This window comes from Lactuca saligna, chromosome 9 (assembly GCF_052625555.1).
Source record: "Lactuca saligna cultivar CGN05327 chromosome 9, ASM5262555v1, whole genome shotgun sequence".
Lineage (NCBI taxonomy): Eukaryota > Viridiplantae > Streptophyta > Magnoliopsida > Asterales > Asteraceae > Lactuca > Lactuca saligna.
This window is the reverse complement of record NC_136425.1, coordinates 32,178,093-32,199,303: the sequence shown is the minus strand read 5'-3', so window position 1 is coordinate 32,199,303 and position 21,211 is coordinate 32,178,093. Positions and strand designations below refer to the sequence as shown.

The window sequence follows — 21,211 nt, the reverse complement described above, 5'->3', positions numbered from 1 at the left end:
GGTTGACTGAAATAGTGACACGATAATCCCCTTTCTACCCCTCATTGCTTTCTTCTTCCTCAATCGCTAAACTAGAACTCACCCATGCCACTCCTTCCTCCGTCAAGCCATACCGTGCTCCTCCACCTTCACCGATGTCGAACGACCTACCATCTCCGCCGACATCCTACGACCCACCATATCCGCCGCAGCAAGCAGGTCCACCGAATCTGAGACCTCAAGTTGATTTCTCCAAATCGTTTCCCACATCCCACTTCGTCCACAACCACAACTCGAAAAAGCTTCTTTGAGTTCGATTATAGACATCCCAGGCGGCTTCTTTGATTTCGATTAACTTGTAAGAATCTTAATTTCTCATATTTTTTATTGTTGAGTTCAATTACAGTTGTAAATTTATATTAACAGTGAATTATTGCTTTGTTGTTGCTGAATTGTTTGTTGAATATTTCGATTAACTGAGAAATTTGGCTGATTTTAGTTGTAAATTGAAAGGAGTATACAATGAGCATGTGCTTTTCCTCGTATTGTTGCTTACAAAAAAAAGTATTTGTTTTGGCTGCTTTTAGTTGTAAATTGAATAAACTTTTGTTAAATCATAACTCGAGAAATTATGAAGTATTTGAACTTTAAGGAAATTAGGAGTTAGTACCTCCTGTACTTTTTAATGTTCTAGATTTGGGATTGAGATGTTTATGGCATCTTCATTTTTTATGTTCTTTTTGCATAGGTTTAACATATCATGTATTTTAATTGCTTTTGTTCTATTTTTCCAATTATCACATGAAGATGATTTGTTTAAAGTTATTAAAATTGATGTGTTCACTTGTAGCAAAGAAACACAAAGTCAATAAAGATCAAAATTTATTTGAAGAGATAGAATTCAAGCCTACAGATGATTTGTTGGTGAGGCTATAAAGCTGCAAGAAAGTGCAATTCTCATAGGATTTTAGCCCTTTCTTAAAAGATAGAAGTAAGGTTATTTGTAAGTTTTTTTTTTCATTAAGGATTTAATATAAAGTTATGATGATCATGTAAGTAACTACATATCTTCCTCTTACATACTTGTTCTTATATACTTGGTTTCTAAATGAGTAAATTACGCGAATGGTCCCTGTTGTTTAGTGTAAATTACACACTTGGTCCCTAACTTATTTTTCTAACTCGGACTGTCCTCAACTTTTAATTATGTAACCCGCCACGTCCCTATTCTCACATTCCGTCAATTGTTTCCGTTAGACACCCCACGTGCCTTGCACGTTGGGGGTATAAAAGTCTTTTCACATATCCAATGTTATACCGCCAAGAAAAAAAGGACGTATCGTTGATCAACGTGATCAGACACAAGCTTCACAGACAAAACCTTTGAAAACCCTTTGAAAACCCTTGAAAACCCTTGATCGAAAGAACCCTACATTTGAAAACGACGATGGCGCCTTGGAGGATACGTGCTACCATGGACGAGATTGACGTTGCTCGTAGATATGGTAAGTGTTTACTCCCTCAATCAGTTAGTAACTTAAAAAGAAAAATGTGACTAACCAATCTTTCCGTGAATATACAGCCTGACATCCGACGATATTCTCTGTCCGATTACACCATGGTGGACAGTTTACAAAGTTCCCTGGAAGAAAGTACATCAAAGGCAAGCAAAATTATGTTGATTTACTAGACATTGACACCTTTTCCATTCACGACATTGACGAGATGATGGAGGAACTTGGGCATATTGATTCAGACGAAACACTACTCTATTATCATTTCCTGAGACCATTTGGCGATTTGGATTTTGGGTTATTTGCTTTGGGTTCAGATCAGGATGTTCATCATCTGGGTACGTATGTTGCTAACCATAAGGTAATAGATGTATATATTGAGCATGGGAAAACAAATTTACATACTTATTCTATGTCCCCCAACCCTAGTAAGGTTAAAATTGTTGAAATTAAAGAGCCACCAGCTTGCTCCAAACAGTTGTTCTTGGAGTGGAATGACTCTCCAATTGAGCATGAGAGTGTTCCAGACCTAACAGAAGTTGAGAATGATAGTCATTTGGACAAAGAACCATCTTTGGTCGACCATATTGAATTTGAAATGAATGTAGAGAATGAGGATGATTATGATGGTAGTGGACACAACAATGGCAGTGGAAATGATGAGTTTGATGATGATAGTGAGAGTGAAGATAGTGATTTTTTTTATTGATGAGGACAATCTCATACACGATGTTGATGTGGATATGAAAGATTTCCATATGAACATTGACAAGGATGTAGAATGGGTTGGAGGTTCTTCTGAAAGTAATGTACCTGAAGATACACAACAAGGTGACTTAGAAGTGATCAACACAGAGGTTTTGTTGTCTGGGTCTTCATCAGATGAGGCAAATGATGGTAAGCGAAGGAAAACTATTAGGGCCATACATAGGGCTTATGAAAATGATGCAGCTTTGGTTAGTGAGCCCTTCTACATTTTTCAAACTTTCAGTTCATCTAAGGACTTTAAGACACAAGTGAAATACATTCCATAAGGACAAGAAGGGAAATACAATTAGAGAAAAATGATAAGAATAGGGTTAGGTTTGTGTGTAAGGGCACTATACCAAATCTTGCTACTAATGAAGAAGAGAAATGCCCATGGGTTATATATTGTAGTAAGTGGAAGCGTGACATAGATTGGATGGTTAAGACATACACGAAGGAGCATCGATGTCTACAAACAAGGAAAGTCAAAGCATGTGACTATAAGTTCCTTTCAGAGCATATAGTACAAGTTATTGAGACAAACCCAAAGATTCCTATTAGGGCTTTACGAGAGCAACTCCAACGTGAGTACCAGATGGACATTTCGCATATGAAAACTTTTAGGGCAAAGCAGCAAGCTTTAAAGCATGTTCAAGGAGATTATGCCAGCCAATACAGGTTGTTAAGGGATTATGTTTTAGAGGTACAAGCACGTAACCCAGATACTACGGTTAAAATTGATGTTGAAAGTGAAGCGAATCCAACTGTTGAGACAAGAACATTCAGGCGTATCTATGTTTGCATTGGAGCTTTGAAGCGAGGTTTTGCAGCAGGAAGAAGGGACTTTCTTGGACTTGATGGAGCCTTCGTGAAAGGTCCATATCCATGCCAAGTTTTGTTTGCTGTGGTAAGATCTTCTTATTTCTTTTTGTATTGTATGTTCTTTATTTTAATTAGTGTTAACTGACCAATGTTTTCTGGTAATTTATGTTTCTTATCAAAGGCATTGGATGGTAATAATGGGATATATCCTTTAGCCTATGCTGTGGTTGAATCAGAAACATTGAATTCTTGGACTTGGTTTTTAAGTAATTTGGGTGATGACTTAGGTTTGGGAACAAATTCCAATTTCACGTTTATGACTGACAGGCAAAAGGTATTGGAACCTATCCAAACTAGGTTTTATAGTTTTATACTATTGATGCAGTTATACTAACATACAAACATGTTACTATTGCTAGGGTTTGTTGCCTGCGATTGCAACACTATTTCCATGTGCAGGGCATCGCTATTGTCTTTGTCACATACACGACAACATGAAAAAGAACTGGAGGGGAAAGGTGTTCAAGGATCTTCTTTGGGAATGTGCCACGACCTCTAATGTACAACACTTTCATCAAGCAATGGAAAAACTAAAGAAGCTTAACAATGATGCTTATGAGTGGCTGAAACAAATACCTCCTCAAAGTTGGGCTCGCTCCCACTTTACTGGTATAATGACTTTCGATCTCTACTTAATAATTTTAAAAGAAGGTAAATTGAATACTGACATAGAATTTGTTTATGTTCAGGGAGAGCACATTGTGATGCTCTAACTAATAATCTGTGTGAAGCATTCAACAGCAAGATAGAAGATGGTCGTGATGCACCAATTATTAACTGCATTGAGTTCATCAGAGAGTACATTATGAAGAAGATAGTCAAAGTTGACAAGGAAATTCAGAAAGTTGTAGGTCCTTTGACTCCTACAGCTACAACAATATTGGATAACATAAAGAGTAAGGCAGAACAGTATGTTGCAACATTTTGTGGTGCTGGAAAATATCAAGTTGCTGGACCATGGCAAGATCAGTGTATTGTGGATGTAGGTCAACAAAGTTGTACGTGCAAAAGGTGGGAATTAACAGGAATTCCATGCAAACATGGTGTGGCTGCTATTTGGGACATGGGGAGGAATGACAAAGATGTGGGAATCCCAGAATCATTTGTGCATCCATGTTACTGGTTATCAAGCTGGAAAGAGATGTATTCTTTTAAGGTTAGTCCAATCAATGGAAGGTCCATGTGGGAGAAGTCAGCTATGTAACGCCTGGGTTTTCAGGGCTAAGCATTTTTGTCAATGTAATAGTCTAGGTCAACTATTGTAACTCTTTTTGAAGTAATAAATATGAAATATTTGAGTATTATGTGAATTATGTGTGTTTATGTGTTTATTATTTAATTATAAATGTATAATTAATAAAGAATAAAAATGAGCATCAAAATTAAAGTGCGAGATAATCCCGATATCTCTACATAAAGTTGTAGAATATGTCTCAAGGTTTCCGTGCATATAAAGAATGCCGAAATCCGAGCTATAAAGAAGAAGTTATGGCCCGCCGAAGTTTTACGACAAAACCGGCACGATACCGGGAGACGTAAATAGTGAATTTACGATAGAAGACTTTTTAGCCTTAGAAATATAAACAAAAGTCGTAGAATATATTAAACTAAGAACATCGATAAAAAGAACGCCCAAATCTGACTTCGTATGAAGAAGTTATGATTTTTCTAAGATTCGGCTTAGCAGTGCACGGCCTGAAACTCGAATTTTAGTTCGAGCGGTTTTTGGCTTACGCAACATAAATGAGAGTTGAAGATCTCATTAATAGGAAATCAACGGTAAAAAGACAGACAAAAACAGAGTCCGTATGTAGAAGTTATTAATTTTACGCAGACGTTTAACAGTATAATCCCCTTGTACTGTTAAATTTAAGATCGGTCGAGAATTAGCTGACGGTGTCAAAATGAAAGTTGTAGATCTTATTATTACCTACGCGTGGATATAAAGAACGTCAAAAACGGAGGTCGTATGTGAAAGTTACGGATTTTAGAAGTCGGAAGTGTGCTGTGCGAAAATGGGTGATGTGGCACAATCTTGGCCATTGCTTTCTCCCCAAGGCTTGCCACCAGATGGTGACATGTGGCACCAAGTTCAGCCACATTTCACCCTATAAATACCACCTCTCCCACCCTCATTTTCTTCACACCTTTCCCATTCTTTCTTCTCTTTACTCTCTCTCTCTCTCTAGAACCTCTCTCTAGCCCCGAAATCCCCCGAAAAGCCTAGGGAACCTCCCTAGCACGAGGCGGAAGCCCCGGAGTGCTCGAAGGCTCCGAGAAGAAGAGCTTTTTGGCTCGGGAACGCTGCTCCAAGCAAAGCCCGGTTTTCTATAAAACCCGCTGTAAGTGAGCTACGCCTACGCTATTTTTAATATAACTTTTATTTAATTATAGTAACGTTATTAGGAACTTATAATAAATACTTGGGCTATTATTATGGGTTGTATAAGTATTTTTTTGACGCTTATATAATAATAATAATAATAGCTAGACTATTAATTAGTCTCGACGAATAATAAACTAAACTCTAGTGGTAATAATACTAGGTTTCGTCGAAGAAAAATTCTTTTTAAGAAGCGAAGCGCTGTCTGAGTTCGGAATCACCACCTTTTCCGGTGAGTGCATAGTTACCTTCAACTTACACATAGATATGAAGTATTTTATATAAATTACGTGTTATGTGTGCATATTATCTGAATACTTGCTATCTATGCTAGATGAACGTTGTTATACATGTTTTCAATGATTTAAACTGTATATGTATTTTATATCTACAAAAATGTTGGGGTAAAACATGGGTAGATGTAATAGGTGATGTGTGATAAAATGATGAGAGGCCTCGATGTTGTTGTTGTTGATCCAGTCATCTAGCGGAGTATAGATGACGACCACGGACTCTTCTAGACAGTCCAGTGGAACACTAGCAGGTTCGCAACCTGTAGGTGTTGTGAACGATGTGTTCACCGGTGTACTCCATCCCCCACATGGTTGCCTATTAGGACATTTATTGCTGAGGAATCCCCTTAGCAGTAGTGTCCGTCCCGATGATGATCCTTAGGCTAGGTCCCTTATGATAGGTGTTTAGGGACGTAAAGTGAGGATAACGGGAACGGGTAATCGGGTTATTGTTGATTGATGAAATTAATAAACTTATTGTGGGTTGAAAACCCTATGTGCTCACCAGGCTCCCAAGCCTGACCCACTCAGTTTTATGCATTACAGGTAGTGGCGCATGAGCATAGGTGTGATGTTTTGGACGAGGGATTACGGATATAGGCCTGTAGATATGAAATAATGTAGTAAGGCTTATATTGTACTGTTTATACTTTTGATCTGTACGAACATGACATCCCGAGTCTTTTAATGAAATACATTTCTATGGAAATGCTTTTGATAAATCTTTATCATATTATTGTTTTGGGACAAATTCCGCAACCCTTTTATTAAAAGATAACTCTGATTTTGAAATAAAGTATAAACAAAACCGGTCTTTTCTGGCCGTGATTTTGGGGATGTCACAGTTGGTATCAGAGCATTAGTTTAAGCGAACTAGGAATTTGTAGGATTTCTAGACTTAAACTTAGAATGCTAAGCGATGATTGTGAGGTGTGAGCACTAGCTTATTTTAGGAATTGTGCCTAAAATGCTTTTATGTGCTAAATGTTTTATGCATGATATGCTGTTATTTTGTTCGGGATCTATGGTCTGTTGCCGACCGGATCTGGAACCTTATGTGTTTAGGATTCTAAACGTACGACTACGATATTAGAACTAGCATGTAAACGTTTCGGAGTGATAAGGACGATTTAAAACGTCTCTCCTAAATAAAGATCTAAATCCACCTTATTCGGTATATAGATCAAGATGGTAAGGACCCGTAGTGGAAACGTAAACGCAAATAGGAACGGACACCAACCCCCCGTGATCGAGCAAATACCAGTTGTGGAAGCCGCTGCCGGACCAATAACGATGGCCGGAGTGCAAGCGATGATCCAGGCAATGTTGAATCGTCAAATGGAGGAAACCAGGCGTTTGCTCCAGCAAAATCGAGAGGAAGCGACTATTCGGCTCGAACAGCCCGAGTTGAACGAAGGGCAGACTGAAGAAGGAAACTACAGTGGGACTATTGGTCAAGCCAACCCACCGATAGTTAGGCAAAACCACCAGGATGGAGGAAATGATGGACGTGGATGCAAATACAAGGATTTCATGGCATCCAAGCCACCGAGTCTATCCGGAAGCCCGACGCCGGTGGAAGTCATGAACTGGATCTCTGAGATGGAGACAATGTTTGAGAGTTGCGAGTGTAGCAATAGGCAGAAGACTGCTCTTGCAGTTCCTCTATTGAAATATGGAGTACTAAGCTGGTGGAAGCTATTAGCTGATTCAATGCCCAAAGGTGAAGCAAGCAAAATGTCGTGGGAGGATTTTCTGGTACAGTTGAAGATGCAATACTGCTCTGAGCAGGATCTTCTGGAGATCAGCAACGAATTCCAGAATCTGAAGAAGGGAAGAATGAGCGTTACTGAATACGCTGCAAGCTTTACTGAGAAAATGAAGCTTGTTCCTCACCTCGTCCCAACTGAACTCTCCAAGGTTAACAAATTTGCCCTCGGATTACCAGCGGACTTCGGTCCAATGGTCAAGCAAACTACCACTCTAAAAGCTGCCATCTGGGCTGCTAAGAATGTGGAGACCCAGATACGAGAAAAGGGTCTGGAGAGAGCGGAAGTAGGAGAGAAACGGAAATTTGACGGATCCTCGAGGTCCGGTAAGAAAGGTAGATTCTCGAAGTCTAGTTCGAGAGGAGGAGGATCAGAAGCAAAGTGGTGTGACAAGTGCAAGAAGAAGCACTCTGGGAAGTGTGATGGAGGGGTCACTTGTTACAAATGCGGAAAGCCTGGGCACTATGCCAACGAATGCACCCTTAACCAGAAGGCCTGTTATGGGTGTAATGAAGAAGGGCACATTTTGAAGGACTGCCCGAAGAAGAAGGAGGCAGGAAGACCCAACATACCACCAAAGCCGAAGGCGAGAGCCTTCCAGATGACGCTCGAGGCTGCAAAGGAGGCAGCAGACGTCGCTTCAGGTACCTTTCTTGTAAATGGTTTGCCTGCAAATATACTGTTTGATTCCGGAGCCAACTACTCCTTTGTGTCGCATAAATTTAGTGCGAAATTAGCATTACCTGTAGAAAAACTTGATAACGCCCTAATTGTAGAAGTTGCCAGTGGCAAATTCGTACCTGTTAGTAATCGTATTAGGAACATCGTCATTGACCTAAACGGAAACGAATTCCAGGAGGAACTATTACCCATAGAGTTAAACGGTTTCGACATCGTTTTGGGTATGGATTGGCTTAGCGCCAACGATGCCGAGATATTATGCCGAAAGAAGATAGTTAGGATAAACCCACCCGGAAAGGAATCATTTATGGTGTACGGGGACAAACGCAGAGTGAGTTCTGGAATCATATCCTTGATGAAAGCTAGGAAATGTTTGTCCAAGGGATGTGCATCGTACTTGGCATTCGTAATCGATGCTAAGAAAGAAAAGAAAGAGGTGCAGAATATACCGGTTGTGTGCGATTATCCGGAAGTCTTTCCCGAAGATCTTCCTGGATTACCACCTGATAGGCAAGTAGAATTTCGTATAGACTTATTACCAGGAACAACACCGATAGCAAAGGCACCTTACCGATTAGCACCGACGGAGATGAAGGAGCTCATGATGCAACTTCAGGAGCTGTTGGATAGCGGTTTCATTCGACCTAGTTCATCACCCTGGGGAGCTCCAGTGTTATTCGTGAAGAAGAAGGACGGAAGCATGAGGATGTGCATAGACTACCTAGAGTTGAATAAGGCAACGGTGAAGAACAAGTATCCATTACCGAGGATTGATGATCTATTCGATCAGCTGCAAGGTTCGAGCTACTTCTCAAAGATCGATCTTAGATCAGGATATCATCAGCTGAAGGTGAGAGAGCAGGATATTGAGAAGACTGCATTCAGAACAAGATATGGACACTACGAGTTCTTGGTTATGTCGTTCGGACTAACCAATGCTCCCGCAGCATTCATGGATTTGATGAATAGGGTTTGTAAACCATTCCTCGATAAATCTGTGATAGTGTTCATCGACGACATTCTCATTTACTCGAAAAGCCAGGAGGAGCATGGCAAGCATCTACGAGAAGTGTTGGAGGTGTTAAAGAAGGAGAAGCTTTTTGCAAAGTTCTCCAAATGCGACTTTTGGATACGGGAAGTCCAATTCTTGGGTCATGTTGTTAACCAAGAAGGAATAATGGTTGACCCTGCCAAGATCGAAGCTGTAATGAAGTGGGAACGTCCGAAGAATCCCACGGAGATTCGAAGCTTTCTAGGATTAGCCGGATATTACCGACGATTTATCCAAGGCTTTTCTTTGATAGCTGCTCCATTAACAGCTTTGACCCATAAAGGAGCTACGTATACATGGAGTGAGAAACATGATGAGGCGTTCGAGAAGCTAAAGAAGAAGTTATGTGAAGCGCCGATACTTTCTCTACCCGATGGAGTCGAAGATTTCGCAGTTTATAGTGATGCATCTGGAGTCGGGTTAGGTTGTGTTCTGACCCAAAGAGAAAAGGTGATAGCATACGCATCTCGACAATTGAAAGAGCACGAAAAGAACTACCCCACTCATGATCTGGAGTTGGCAGCGGTAGTATTCGCCTTAAAGATATGGAGGCATTACCTCTACGGCACGAAGTGCAAGCTCTTCACTGATCATAAGAGTCTCCAGTATCTCTTTAATCAGAAGGAGTTGAACATGAGGCAACGACGCTAGCTAGAACTTCTCAAGGACTACGACTGTGAGATACTTTACCACCCAGGTAAAGCAAATATTGTTGCTGATGCTCTCAGTCGGAAAGTCAATCTTGAAAGAAGAAGGCCAAGAGCGTTAAGAATTGAAGTCGTCTCGATGATTGTGGAAAGTATCAGGAAAGCTCAAGAAGAAGCCTTAGAAAAGAATGACCGAAAGGAAGAACGTTTGGGAAAAACGTTAGTGTTCGGTACGAACAGTCGAGGACTGAATGTATTCCAAGATCGAATTTGGGTACCTAAGACGGGAGGAATAAGAGATCTTCTAATGGAAGAAGCACACAAGACCATGTACTCGATTCATCCCGGTAGCACTAAAATGTATAAGGACCTAAAACCCTACTACTGGTGGCCGACGATGAAGCTCGATGTTGCGAAGTATGTGGCTGAGTGCATAACATGTGCGAGGGTTAAGGCACAACATCAAAAACCGTATGGGAGTTTAGAACCCTTACCTGTACCCATGGGTAAATGGGAAGACATCACCATGGATTTTGTGACTAAACTGCCCAGAACGAAGAATGGACACGACATGATTTGGGTAGTCGTGGATCGTTTCACCAAGAGTGCACACTTCATAGCAGCCAACGAGAAGTGGTCTATGGATAAGCTCGCAAATGCTTACGTGAAGGAAATTGTAAGACTTCACGGTGTCCCTCTTACTATTGTGTCAGATCGTGATAGTCGTTTCACATCGAGGTTTTGGAGGAGTCTACAAGAGGAGTTGGGTACAAAGTTGTGTTTGAGTACTGCTTACCATCCGCAAACTGATGGTCAGAGTGAAAGAACGATTCAGACGTTGGAAGATATGCTGAGAGCATGTACCCTCGAATTCCAAGGGAATTGGGACGAGCACTTACCTCTGGTAGAATTTTCCTACAACAATAGTTTTCACTCAAGCATCAAGATGGCTCCTTATCAAGCCTTGTATGGGCAGAAGTGTCGTACGCCGTCTTGTTGGCTTGAAGCCGGAGAGAAGCAGTTTATGGGCCCCGAGATAGTCCATGAGACTGCTGAGAAATTGAAGGTGATTAGGGAAAGAATGTTAGCAGCTCAGGATCGTCAGAAGAGCTATGCCGACAAGAAAAGACGACCGATAACCTTCGAAGTTGGGGATTCCGTTTTACTTAAAGTCTCACCGTGGAAGGGACTTATACGATTTGGGAAAAGAGGAAAGTTGAGTCCAAGGTTTATTGGACCATTCAAAGTTCTTCAGAGGATTGGGAACCAAGCTTACAAGCTGGAATTGCCCGAAGAACTCAATGGTATTCATAACACCTTCCATGTGTGTTATTTGAGGAAATTCATGGGAGATGTTCCCGAAATAATTCCAATCTCGGAATTAAGGATGGATGAGAATAAAAGGCTGATCGAAGAGCCTGAGGCAATTATTGACCGTAAGACTAAGAAGTTACGACGCAAGATGGTCGACTTGGTGCTAGTCCGATGGAAACATTCGAATGGGCCGAATCTCACTTGGGAAATAGAGGATGACATGATGAGTCGCTATCCACATCTGTTTGCTGATGCATGATTCCGGGACGGAATCATCCTAAGGGGGTGAGAATTGTAACGCCTGGGTTTTCAGGGCTAAGCATTTTTGTCAATGTAATAGTCTAGGTCAACTATTGTAACTCTTTTTGAAGTAATAAATATGAAATATTTGAGTATTATGTGAATTATGTGTGTTTATGTGTTTATTATTTAATTATAAATGTATAATTAATAAAGAATAAAAATGAGCATCAAAATTAAAGTGCGAGATAATCCCGATATCTCTACATAAAGTTGTAGAATATGTCTCAAGGTTTCCGTGCATATAAAGAATGCCGAAATCCGAGCTATAAAGAAGAAGTTATGGCCCGCCGAAGTTTTACGACAAAACCGGCACGATACCGGGAGACGTAAATAGTGAATTTACGATAGAAGACTTTTTAGCCTTAGAAATATAAACAAAAGTCGTAGAATATATTAAACTAAGAACATCGATAAAAAGAACGCCCAAATCTGACTTCGTATGAAGAAGTTATGATTTTTCTAAGATTCGGCTTAGCAGTGCACGGCCTGAAACTCGAATTTTAGTTCGAGCGGTTTTTGGCTTACGCAACATAAATGAGAGTTGAAGATCTCATTAATAGGAAATCAACGGTAAAAAGACAGACAAAAACAGAGTCCGTATGTAGAAGTTATTAATTTTACGCAGACGTTTAACAGTATAATCCCCTTGTACTGTTAAATTTAAGATCGGTCGAGAATTAGCTGACGGTGTCAAAATGAAAGTTGTAGATCTTATTATTACCTACGCGTGGATATAAAGAACGTCAAAAACGGAGGTCGTATGTGAAAGTTACGGATTTTAGAAGTCGGAAGTGTGCTGTGCGAAAATGGGTGATGTGGCACAATCTTGGCCATTGCTTTCTCCCCAAGGCTTGCCACCAGATGGTGACATGTGGCACCAAGTTCAGCCACATTTCACCCTATAAATACCACCTCTCCCACCCTCATTTTCTTCACACCTTTCCCATTCTTTCTTCTCTTTACTCTCTCTCTCTCTCTAGAACCTCTCTCTAGCCCCGAAATCCCCCGAAAAGCCTAGGGAACCTCCCTAGCACGAGGCGGAAGCCCCGGAGTGCTCGAAGGCTCCGAGAAGAAGAGCTTTTTGGCTCGGGAACGCTGCTCCAAGCAAAGCCCGGTTTTCTATAAAACCCGCTGTAAGTGAGCTACGCCTACGCTATTTTTAATATAACTTTTATTTAATTATAGTAACGTTATTAGGAACTTATAATAAATACTTGGGCTATTATTATGGGTTGTATAAGTATTTTTTTGACGCTTATATAATAATAATAATAATAGCTAGACTATTAATTAGTCTCGACGAATAATAAACTAAACTCTAGTGGTAATAATACTAGGTTTCGTCGAAGAAAAATTCTTTTTAAGAAGCGAAGCGCTGTCTGAGTTCGGAATCACCACCTTTTCCGGTGAGTGCATAGTTACCTTCAACTTACACATAGATATGAAGTATTTTATATAAATTACGTGTTATGTGTGCATATTATCTGAATACTTGCTATCTATGCTAGATGAACGTTGTTATACATGTTTTCAATGATTTAAACTGTATATGTATTTTATATCTACAAAAATGTTGGGGTAAAACATGGGTAGATGTAATAGGTGATGTGTGATAAAATGATGAGAGGCCTCGATGTTGTTGTTGTTGATCCAGTCATCTAGCGGAGTATAGATGACGACCACGGACTCTTGTAGACAGTCCAGTGGAACACTAGCAGGTTCGCAACCTGTAGGTGTTGTGAACGATGTGTTCACCGGTGTACTCCATCCCCCACATGGTTGCCTATTAGGACATTTATTGCTGAGGAATCCCCTTAGCAGTAGTGTCCGTCCCGATGATGATCCTTAGGCTAGGTCCCTTATGATAGGTGTTTAGGGACGTAAAGTGAGGATAACGGGAACGGGTAATCGGGTTATTGTTGATTGATGAAATTAATAAACTTATTGTGGGTTGAAAACCCTATGTGCTCACCAGGCTCCCAAGCCTGACCCACTCAGTTTTATGCATTACAGGTAGTGGCGCATGAGCATAGGTGTGATGTTTTGGACGAGGGATTACGGATATAGGCCTGTAGATATGAAATAATGTAGTAAGGCTTATATTGTACTGTTTATACTTTTGATCTGTACGAACATGACATCCCGAGTCTTTTAATGAAATACATTTCTATGGAAATGCTTTTGATAAATCTTTATCATATTATTGTTTTGGGACAAATTCCGCAACCCTTTTATTAAAAGATAACTCTGATTTTGAAATAAAGTATAAACAAAACCGGTCTTTTCTGGCCGTGATTTTGGGGATGTCACAGTTAAGGTGGGTAGATCTGATCCCACATCGGTTGGGAAGGAGAACTAAGCATTCCTTATAAGGGGTGTGGATACCTTCCCTATCACAACGCGTTTTAAAGCCGTGAGGGCAGCAGATCCCATAAGAACTCTGCAGTTAAGCGTGCTCGGGCGGGAGTAGTACCGGGATGGGTGACCCCCTGGGAAGTCCTCGTGCCGAGTGGCCCAAAGCGGACAATATTGTGATACGTGCCAGAGGGGGATGTTACAAATGGTATCAGAGCCAGGGCACGGGTCGATGTGTTCGACAGGGACGTCGAACCCTATAATGGGGGGTGAAGGTGGGTAGATCTGATCCCACATCGGTTGGGAAGGAGAACTAAGCATTCCTTATAAGGGGTGTGGATACCTTCCCTATCACAACGCGTTTTAAAGCCGTGAGGGCAGCAGATCCCATAAGAACTCTGCAGTTAAGCGTGCTCGGGCGGGAGTAGTACCGGGATGGGTGACCCCCTGGGAAGTCCTCGTGCCGAGTGGCCCAAAGCGGACAATATTGTGATACGTGCCAGAGGGGGATGTTACAAGCTATACCAACAACTCTGTTGCCTCCAAAACATCGTGTTCCCATAGGAAGACCAAAGAAGAAGAGAACAATATCAATTGTGGAAAAGGAGGACTTTGTTAGAGGAAACACAGCATCAAGGGCCCATAGATCAGTAACATGTACGAAGTGTAACAATGTTGGTCACAATGCAAGAACCTGCAAAGGGAAAAGACCAATTGTTGGTGGGGGTGGTGGACAATCACAAGTAAAAGGAAAAGGGAAAGGGAAGGCAACCACTTGATGGTTTGTAATAGGGCTAGTCTTTTGTTACTTTAAATATGAATGGATTGTGTTATGTTGCTGCTTGTAATAGGGCTAATATTTTGGTACATTATTTACTCTAGTTTGTAATAGGGGCAGTATTTTGATACTTGTTTTAGCCAATATGTTGGCACTTTTGGATGAACTAGTTTGTCACCCTCATTGCCCAGTAATAGTTTGGTACTAATTAATGGAATGTTTTCTTCTTATGATACACCATTGGGTAGATAATAATTTGGTTTATATTGATTTTTACATTTATATTTTCCATAATAGTTTGGTACAAAATTAGATTGTTATATTCTTCTTATGATGTCACCCTTATTGCCCTGTTATAGTTTGGTACTAATTAATGGTCAATATGTTGCTTATACATCACTTTAAAACATAATCAATACAACACTGCTACAACCATTACAGTACATTACAATACATAGACAACCTAACCAATACATAACACCATTTTCATTGATCTTTAAAATCTTAACCATCTGCATTACAATACATCGACAACTTAACCATTACAGAAAAGGATACCTTCACATTCACTGCTACAACCTAACCATTATAGATAATGATACCATCACATACATTGCTACAACCTAACCATTACAGAAGACTTTACCATTACAATAACAACTCATCCCCACCTTACAACTTGTAAACAAGTATCACCAAGAACAATACCCAACTAATAAATAAACATATTTTCAAGAAAAGATTTTCATTTTTCAGCTTCTTGTTCAGCCTCACAAGCCAGGAGATTGTCAATCTGTCACCATGATCCTTTTCATCATCATCTACCCAAGCAATAAATCCTTTACGTGGTTCCTGTCAATTTCAAAAGCCACGGTTACAATACCTATAATCGCATACAGTGATATCCCCATCTAGGGTTACGATTACAAAATTCTCAACTACAACATACCTTAATTGGACATGCGTAAAAGGGTCTTCCCACTACTAAAAAAAAGACCTTTAATGACGCGCTTTTTACGACACGCGATAATTAACGATACGCAAAAGGACGTGCCCTTAAAATAGTGTTATCTCTCCAAAAAATTTAAGGATTTACGTCACGCTTTATTGTGTGCCCTTAATTTAGTTTCTCAAGAAAAAAAATTAAAAACACGGAGGGTGCTTTATCTTAAACGTGCGTCGTCTGTACCTGTCGCTTTATAATTTTAATGAAACGCGCCTTTAGTAGACAAGGGGGGAAATGAAATCCCCAAATTTTTGAAAACCCGCCTTTTTGTTTTCTATCTTCTATCTATCTTTCATCTTCAACCTAACAAGGACGAGCATTGCACTCTTGATTTCCCTAACTGTTTCTCATTTTCTGATTCAAACTTGAAAGAATCGAAAAAAAAAATCTATCAATTTTGAAGCCTAAAAAAATTCTAACAAGGACGAGTATCCATCGATCCGACTTCCAAAAATAGAGGGCATCGATTCCACGTCTTCCGGGGTTGGGAGGCAAATGAGAATTTGAAGAAAAGGAATAAGATCTCTTGGGTGTTCAATCGAAGAAAAGGAAACCAGAATCGACGATCGCTGCTTTCGCTAATATCCACTCCGCCCTCTTATGAACGCATATGGTAAAGATCTGCTTCGATTTCCCGATTGGTCTTCCTTTTTTTTCTTCTTTCCCTCTTTCCCTAATTATCGACTCCTCATTTTTCTCTCAGATTTGAGTCTCCTCTTTCATTAAAAATAAGAGGTATCAAACTCGAATTAGAGGTTGAAGATCATAAATCGATGGTTTAATCTGTCTTGGAACACATGGCTCTACGAACCCGCCTTGTTCTTTATTGCCTTTATCTATATTTGATCTTTGCAATCGATTCTCCCCTCTCCCTCCTTCTTTCTCGTCTCCGATCCTCTTCTCCCCTACTTCTAACCTTACTTGTTAATTTTCTCATCAGATCTCTGCTCTAGTGTCACTCTGAAGATTAAGAATTTCAAGCCCTAGTGTCACTCTGAGACACAGACGAAAAGAAAAGAAACATGAAGAATGCACCTATCGTTGTTACGACTTATGAAAATTAGTATTTATGTGTCATTCTTTTGAATCTTATGTTTATTTTACTCGATTTTTGTTAGATGTAAGGCAATCGTTTCAGAATGTTTGATTGATAAGGATTTTTTTTTTGTTGATCTTATAGGATTTTATCGAGTATATCATGCTGGAATAGGAGAAGCTATAAAATTGACTTTATAAATCTGGATACTAGAAGCGATCAAGGAATTGTCCTGCAATAAGAGTGAGCATGTTCCATTGTCGGTTTTGTTGAAGCGTGAATCGGCGAATCAAAAGGATGATAGGCCGGAGATTGCTTGTGGCCAGGCTAATGAATCTAAGAAAGGGGAAGACTTCGCATTGATCAAAACTGAATGCCAACGTGTGTTGGGAGATGGTGTTACCAATTATTCTATCTTCAGGGCCGGCCTTACCTTATTTATAATTAAGCTAGGGTTTAGGGGCCCAATTCACTTAACCCAAGATCTTTTAGCAAATCTCGATTCTTCTAGCTCTTCTAAGCACCAACCACCGGCACGCTTGCTAATATAAGATGAAGAAAACGAGGCAACTAAGGAGATGGACATATAGTTTTTGGAAAAGATTCAAGTAAGAAATCTTTGAATTAGTCTTAACAAAACTCAGAGTTTTTTTTCTCTTACTCCGCTCCTCCTTACATAATTCTTTCTGAAAATCTAATTGTGAATTTTTGATTTAATTTTTGAATCATTCCTTCTAATCACTAGTTCTATTCTCCTGAAATTTAAAGGGTTCTTTTCCATTGCTTATCAGCGACCTTGACTCATGGCTCAAGACTCCCTCCATATATGTTTTTGATTGTTCTGCTGCAGGGATGATTGTCAATGCCTTCATACAGGTATTATTAACTATTTATTTCTTGACAACATTGTTATTATTGTTTGACTAAATGCTTGAATATCATTTATATGTATATATCTCCTGGATTGGACTCCCTCAAGTTCTTCTTCTTCGGGAACTTCACTAAGAGACTGTATTCTACTTGCAGCATGTGAAGCACATGAAACCCTACCACAAAGTCATGAGTTTCCTGCTAATGTTTTCACTTCTTGCCTTACAACCCCCATCACCTGTTAGTCCACCTGTAAACCATAGACATATGCATCAACAAGTGGACATGTACATGCTATGCAAACCAACTAAACCATCATGTTGTCATTCCACCAAACTGCTCTTCTTACTGTAACTGCATCTCTGGTATGATTTGACCATTTAAATTGAAGTACATATATTTAATAGTTAATACATATTTATGAAAAAAAATGTTAAAAAACACAGAAAATACAAGTCAAAACAGATGGAAATGCACATATCCCAGTGGTAAACTCCCTGAAGTGGCTACAAGTCATGAAACTAATTGCTTCATGTCCTACAATTGCAACTCTGGTAAACTAAATCTTGATTCCTGATCTTTCGTTATTCGTAGAATTACTAAATATAAAAATCTTACACATCATGTTGTTGTTCACCGGATCTTTGAGAGAGGCTCAATCTTTGAAGAAGCAATTTTCCAGCAAAGCTGTATTAATCATCTTATTGCTATGCATGGTGATCACAACTCTTGCAATTTTCACTTCAGTAATGTGCCTCTACATATATCGAAAGCATACATGCCCTAAACATGCACCCTCCTTTATCATCATCATCTGATAAAGACACAAGTTACAACAGGGAACAATCACAAGCTTTCCATATTCTGAATTAGTTTGTCCATAATCTATTTGATAAAACTGAATTAGTTTGTCCATAATCTATTTGATTAGTTTATTCACAATATGTCTTTTTTATTGTTTGAAATATTTTCCAAACAGGTAAAAGTCTTGGTATTGGGATCTACATCAGTGCTAATGTTGTTCCATGACAACAGGGACAATAAATTCAAAAGAAAAGAAAAAAAGGTAACCTATTACCAAATTTACAAAAGTCCAAGACAATTACCAATCCAAGGTAACCTACTACCAAATCTACAAAACTATCTTCACATTCATCCCAATAATTACATCACCAAAATCATTCCAGGAATATTAATTAATGCAATTGACTAATATGACCTTATGTAGTATAGGTATCTTTTTGCACTTGTTTCGTGTGTCCTTTATGGCCTTGGTTAATCTAGTACAGGTATTCTTGCTTGCCATATGTTGTTTATCCGTAACTTTATAAAGTTAATTTATACCTTTCTTATTTACATGGCAGTTGCAATCTGTGGAAGTGCTCCCTAAAAAGGTTGTTGATATCTTGAAGGAAATTAGGTAGGCCTCAAAGGATAAAGTTTTTGGAATCCCTCATGGATTACAGTCATGGTGATGATTTGTGCCTTAAATTGTTGCTTTCCATGATAAAAGTTGTTCCTATTAATGTTTTAGTTGGTCGTTTAGTTACAAAACTTCTTTCAACCTGCATGAAGTTAACCAAGAAAAGAAAAGGAATAATTATTTAAGTTCCCATTATTAACAACTGAGTATTTTTTTATTTGCCCATTGTTGTTTCTTCTTTGGAGTTGGGCTTTATATATCACCATCCTTTATTGTTGTCTAAATTCCATATTTGCCATTTCTCATAATGATTTTCTTCATTTTCCTTAGATGCACACCTGCTACCTGTTGACTTGCCAGAGCTGAAATCTTTGACCAACAGGTAGTTACACCTTCTTAAATTATGGAAAAATTTGTAGAAGGTTGAATATGTGTTTGGATAATATCATTTGTATAGATTTATTTTTTCTGTGTTAGGTAATGGTTGTTGAAATCCATTGGTATAGGTATAGGTAAAGAAGCATGATTATCTGTCCTAATTATATTTGGTGTTATTTATGTTTATCTTTGTACATAATATATTTTGTTTGATGACTAATAAAATTTAGCAGAGGCAAAGTAAAGAATAAATCCTATTTACAAAATGATCCAAAGAATCATTTTAATATTGTATTGCATTGCATGTTAAGTTACTGATTTGCCATGTGCAGGTTCTGATAGCTCTAGCAACCGCCTTCCACGCCCAGTAGCCTCTCAAAGTTCCTGCAATACGTTACATTTACTTACTGTTGTATTGTATTGCATGTTTTGTTTTCAATGGAACGATTATTTGTATGACATTAAATTTATGCAAAGGATTCTATTTTTGTATATGATATTTTATTATCTATTATTAAACATTAAATACAAATTTAATTTGAAAATAAGCAAATCTATAAATAATATTTTTTTAAACATTTAAAATTATGATATGCAAAAATGTGTGTCATCTTCATTTATGACATGGCCTTTCTTGACAGGGGCTTCCTTGATACGCATTGCGTGTCATAAACACGCGCGTCGTAAGGTTACGACATGCAAATGCGTGTCGTCTTCCTTTATGACAGGGCCTTCCTTGATACGCATTGCGTGTCATAACCGCGCGTCGTAAATGCGCGTCATAAATGCGCGTCGTCTCTCTTTATGACAGGGCCTTCCTTGACACGCATTTGCGCGTCGTCTGAGCGTTTTACGGCGCGCAATGAGCATCGTAAAAGGCCTTTTTTCTAGTAGTGTCCTGGATTATTGTTAGTAGTTGAAGTTCGAATTACAGCAGCACGCCCACAATCGCATTGAACCATCCTTGATTTGAAGGAGATTAGGTGTAACCGCTTCAAACGATGGAGGATTGAAAGAAACTACTCTAAATTAGGTTCGATCCTGATGAAAAATTAGTATTTGAAGATCGTTGGAAATGTGAAAAGACTTTTATACCCCCAACGTGCAAGGCACGTGGGGTGTCTAACGGAAACAATTGACGGAATGTGAGAATAGGGACTAGGCGGGTTACATAATTAAAAGTTGAGGATAGTCCGAGTTAGAAAAATAAGTTAGGGACCAAGCTTGTAATTTACACTAAACCACAGGGACCATTCGCGTAATTTACTCTTTCTAAATTCTTTTTAATATATTTTATAAAAGGTTCTAATGTTAAAAAGCATTTTTAAACCCTATATTATAATTATAGATTTTTTGAGTTTATATTGGATACATTTCAATTAAATATTTCATCAAAAATATACATTTTATTTGGCACAGAACAAACAGAAGGGTAAAATTATCATTTTTATTAGTCAGCACTGTCAGTCAGATCTAAGTTAGATATTTAGAAACAGTCAGGCCTTACTCAGTCAGATCTGACTCAGTCAATAGCTATCAAACAACGCTTAAGTTTATTAATGAAATTGATATCTATTTATTACTATATTTATTGTAATTGTTATATTAAAATATTATATAGAATTTAATAAATTTTTAAAAATCTTAAAATGAGATGTGAAAAAAATTTCAAAAAAACCATAAATAACATTTGTCAAATTGAATAAAAGTGTGACTAATGACAAAAAAAAATCATTTATTAAAAATGATTAACCGTAAAAAAAAAAATAATAATAATAATCTAATGGTCATTAAATGACGCT

The 21,211-nt window shown here is 38.8% G+C and overlaps 1 protein-coding gene across 1 annotated transcript; it reads left to right on the top strand.

Moving 5' to 3' along the window:
- Window positions 1-2,236: 2,236 nt before the first annotated feature.
- LOC145016182 (uncharacterized) lies at window positions 2,237-19,032 on the top strand. Its single transcript, XM_078974576.1, has 8 exons — window positions 2,237-2,390; window positions 2,504-3,147; window positions 3,244-3,396; window positions 3,482-3,731; window positions 3,812-4,278; window positions 18,055-18,162; window positions 18,588-18,674; window positions 18,973-19,032. The coding sequence occupies exons 1-8, from the start codon at window positions 2,237-2,239 to the stop codon at window positions 19,030-19,032; spliced, it is 1,923 nt and encodes a 640-aa protein (XP_078830702.1).
- The last annotated feature ends 2,179 nt before the right edge of the window (window positions 19,033-21,211 follow it).

Coding starts and splice junctions, on each gene's coding strand:
- LOC145016182 (XM_078974576.1), top strand. CDS start 2,237: ATGAAAGATTTCCATATGAACATTGACAAGGATGTAGAATGGGTTGGA. Junction 3,397..3,481: donor TTATGACTGACAGGCAAAAG/GTATTGGAACCT, acceptor TACTATTGCTAG/GGTTTGTTGCCTGCGATTGC. Junction 18,163..18,587: donor GTCCTACAATTGCAACTCTG/GTAAACTAAATC, acceptor TTTTCCAAACAG/GTAAAAGTCTTGGTATTGGG.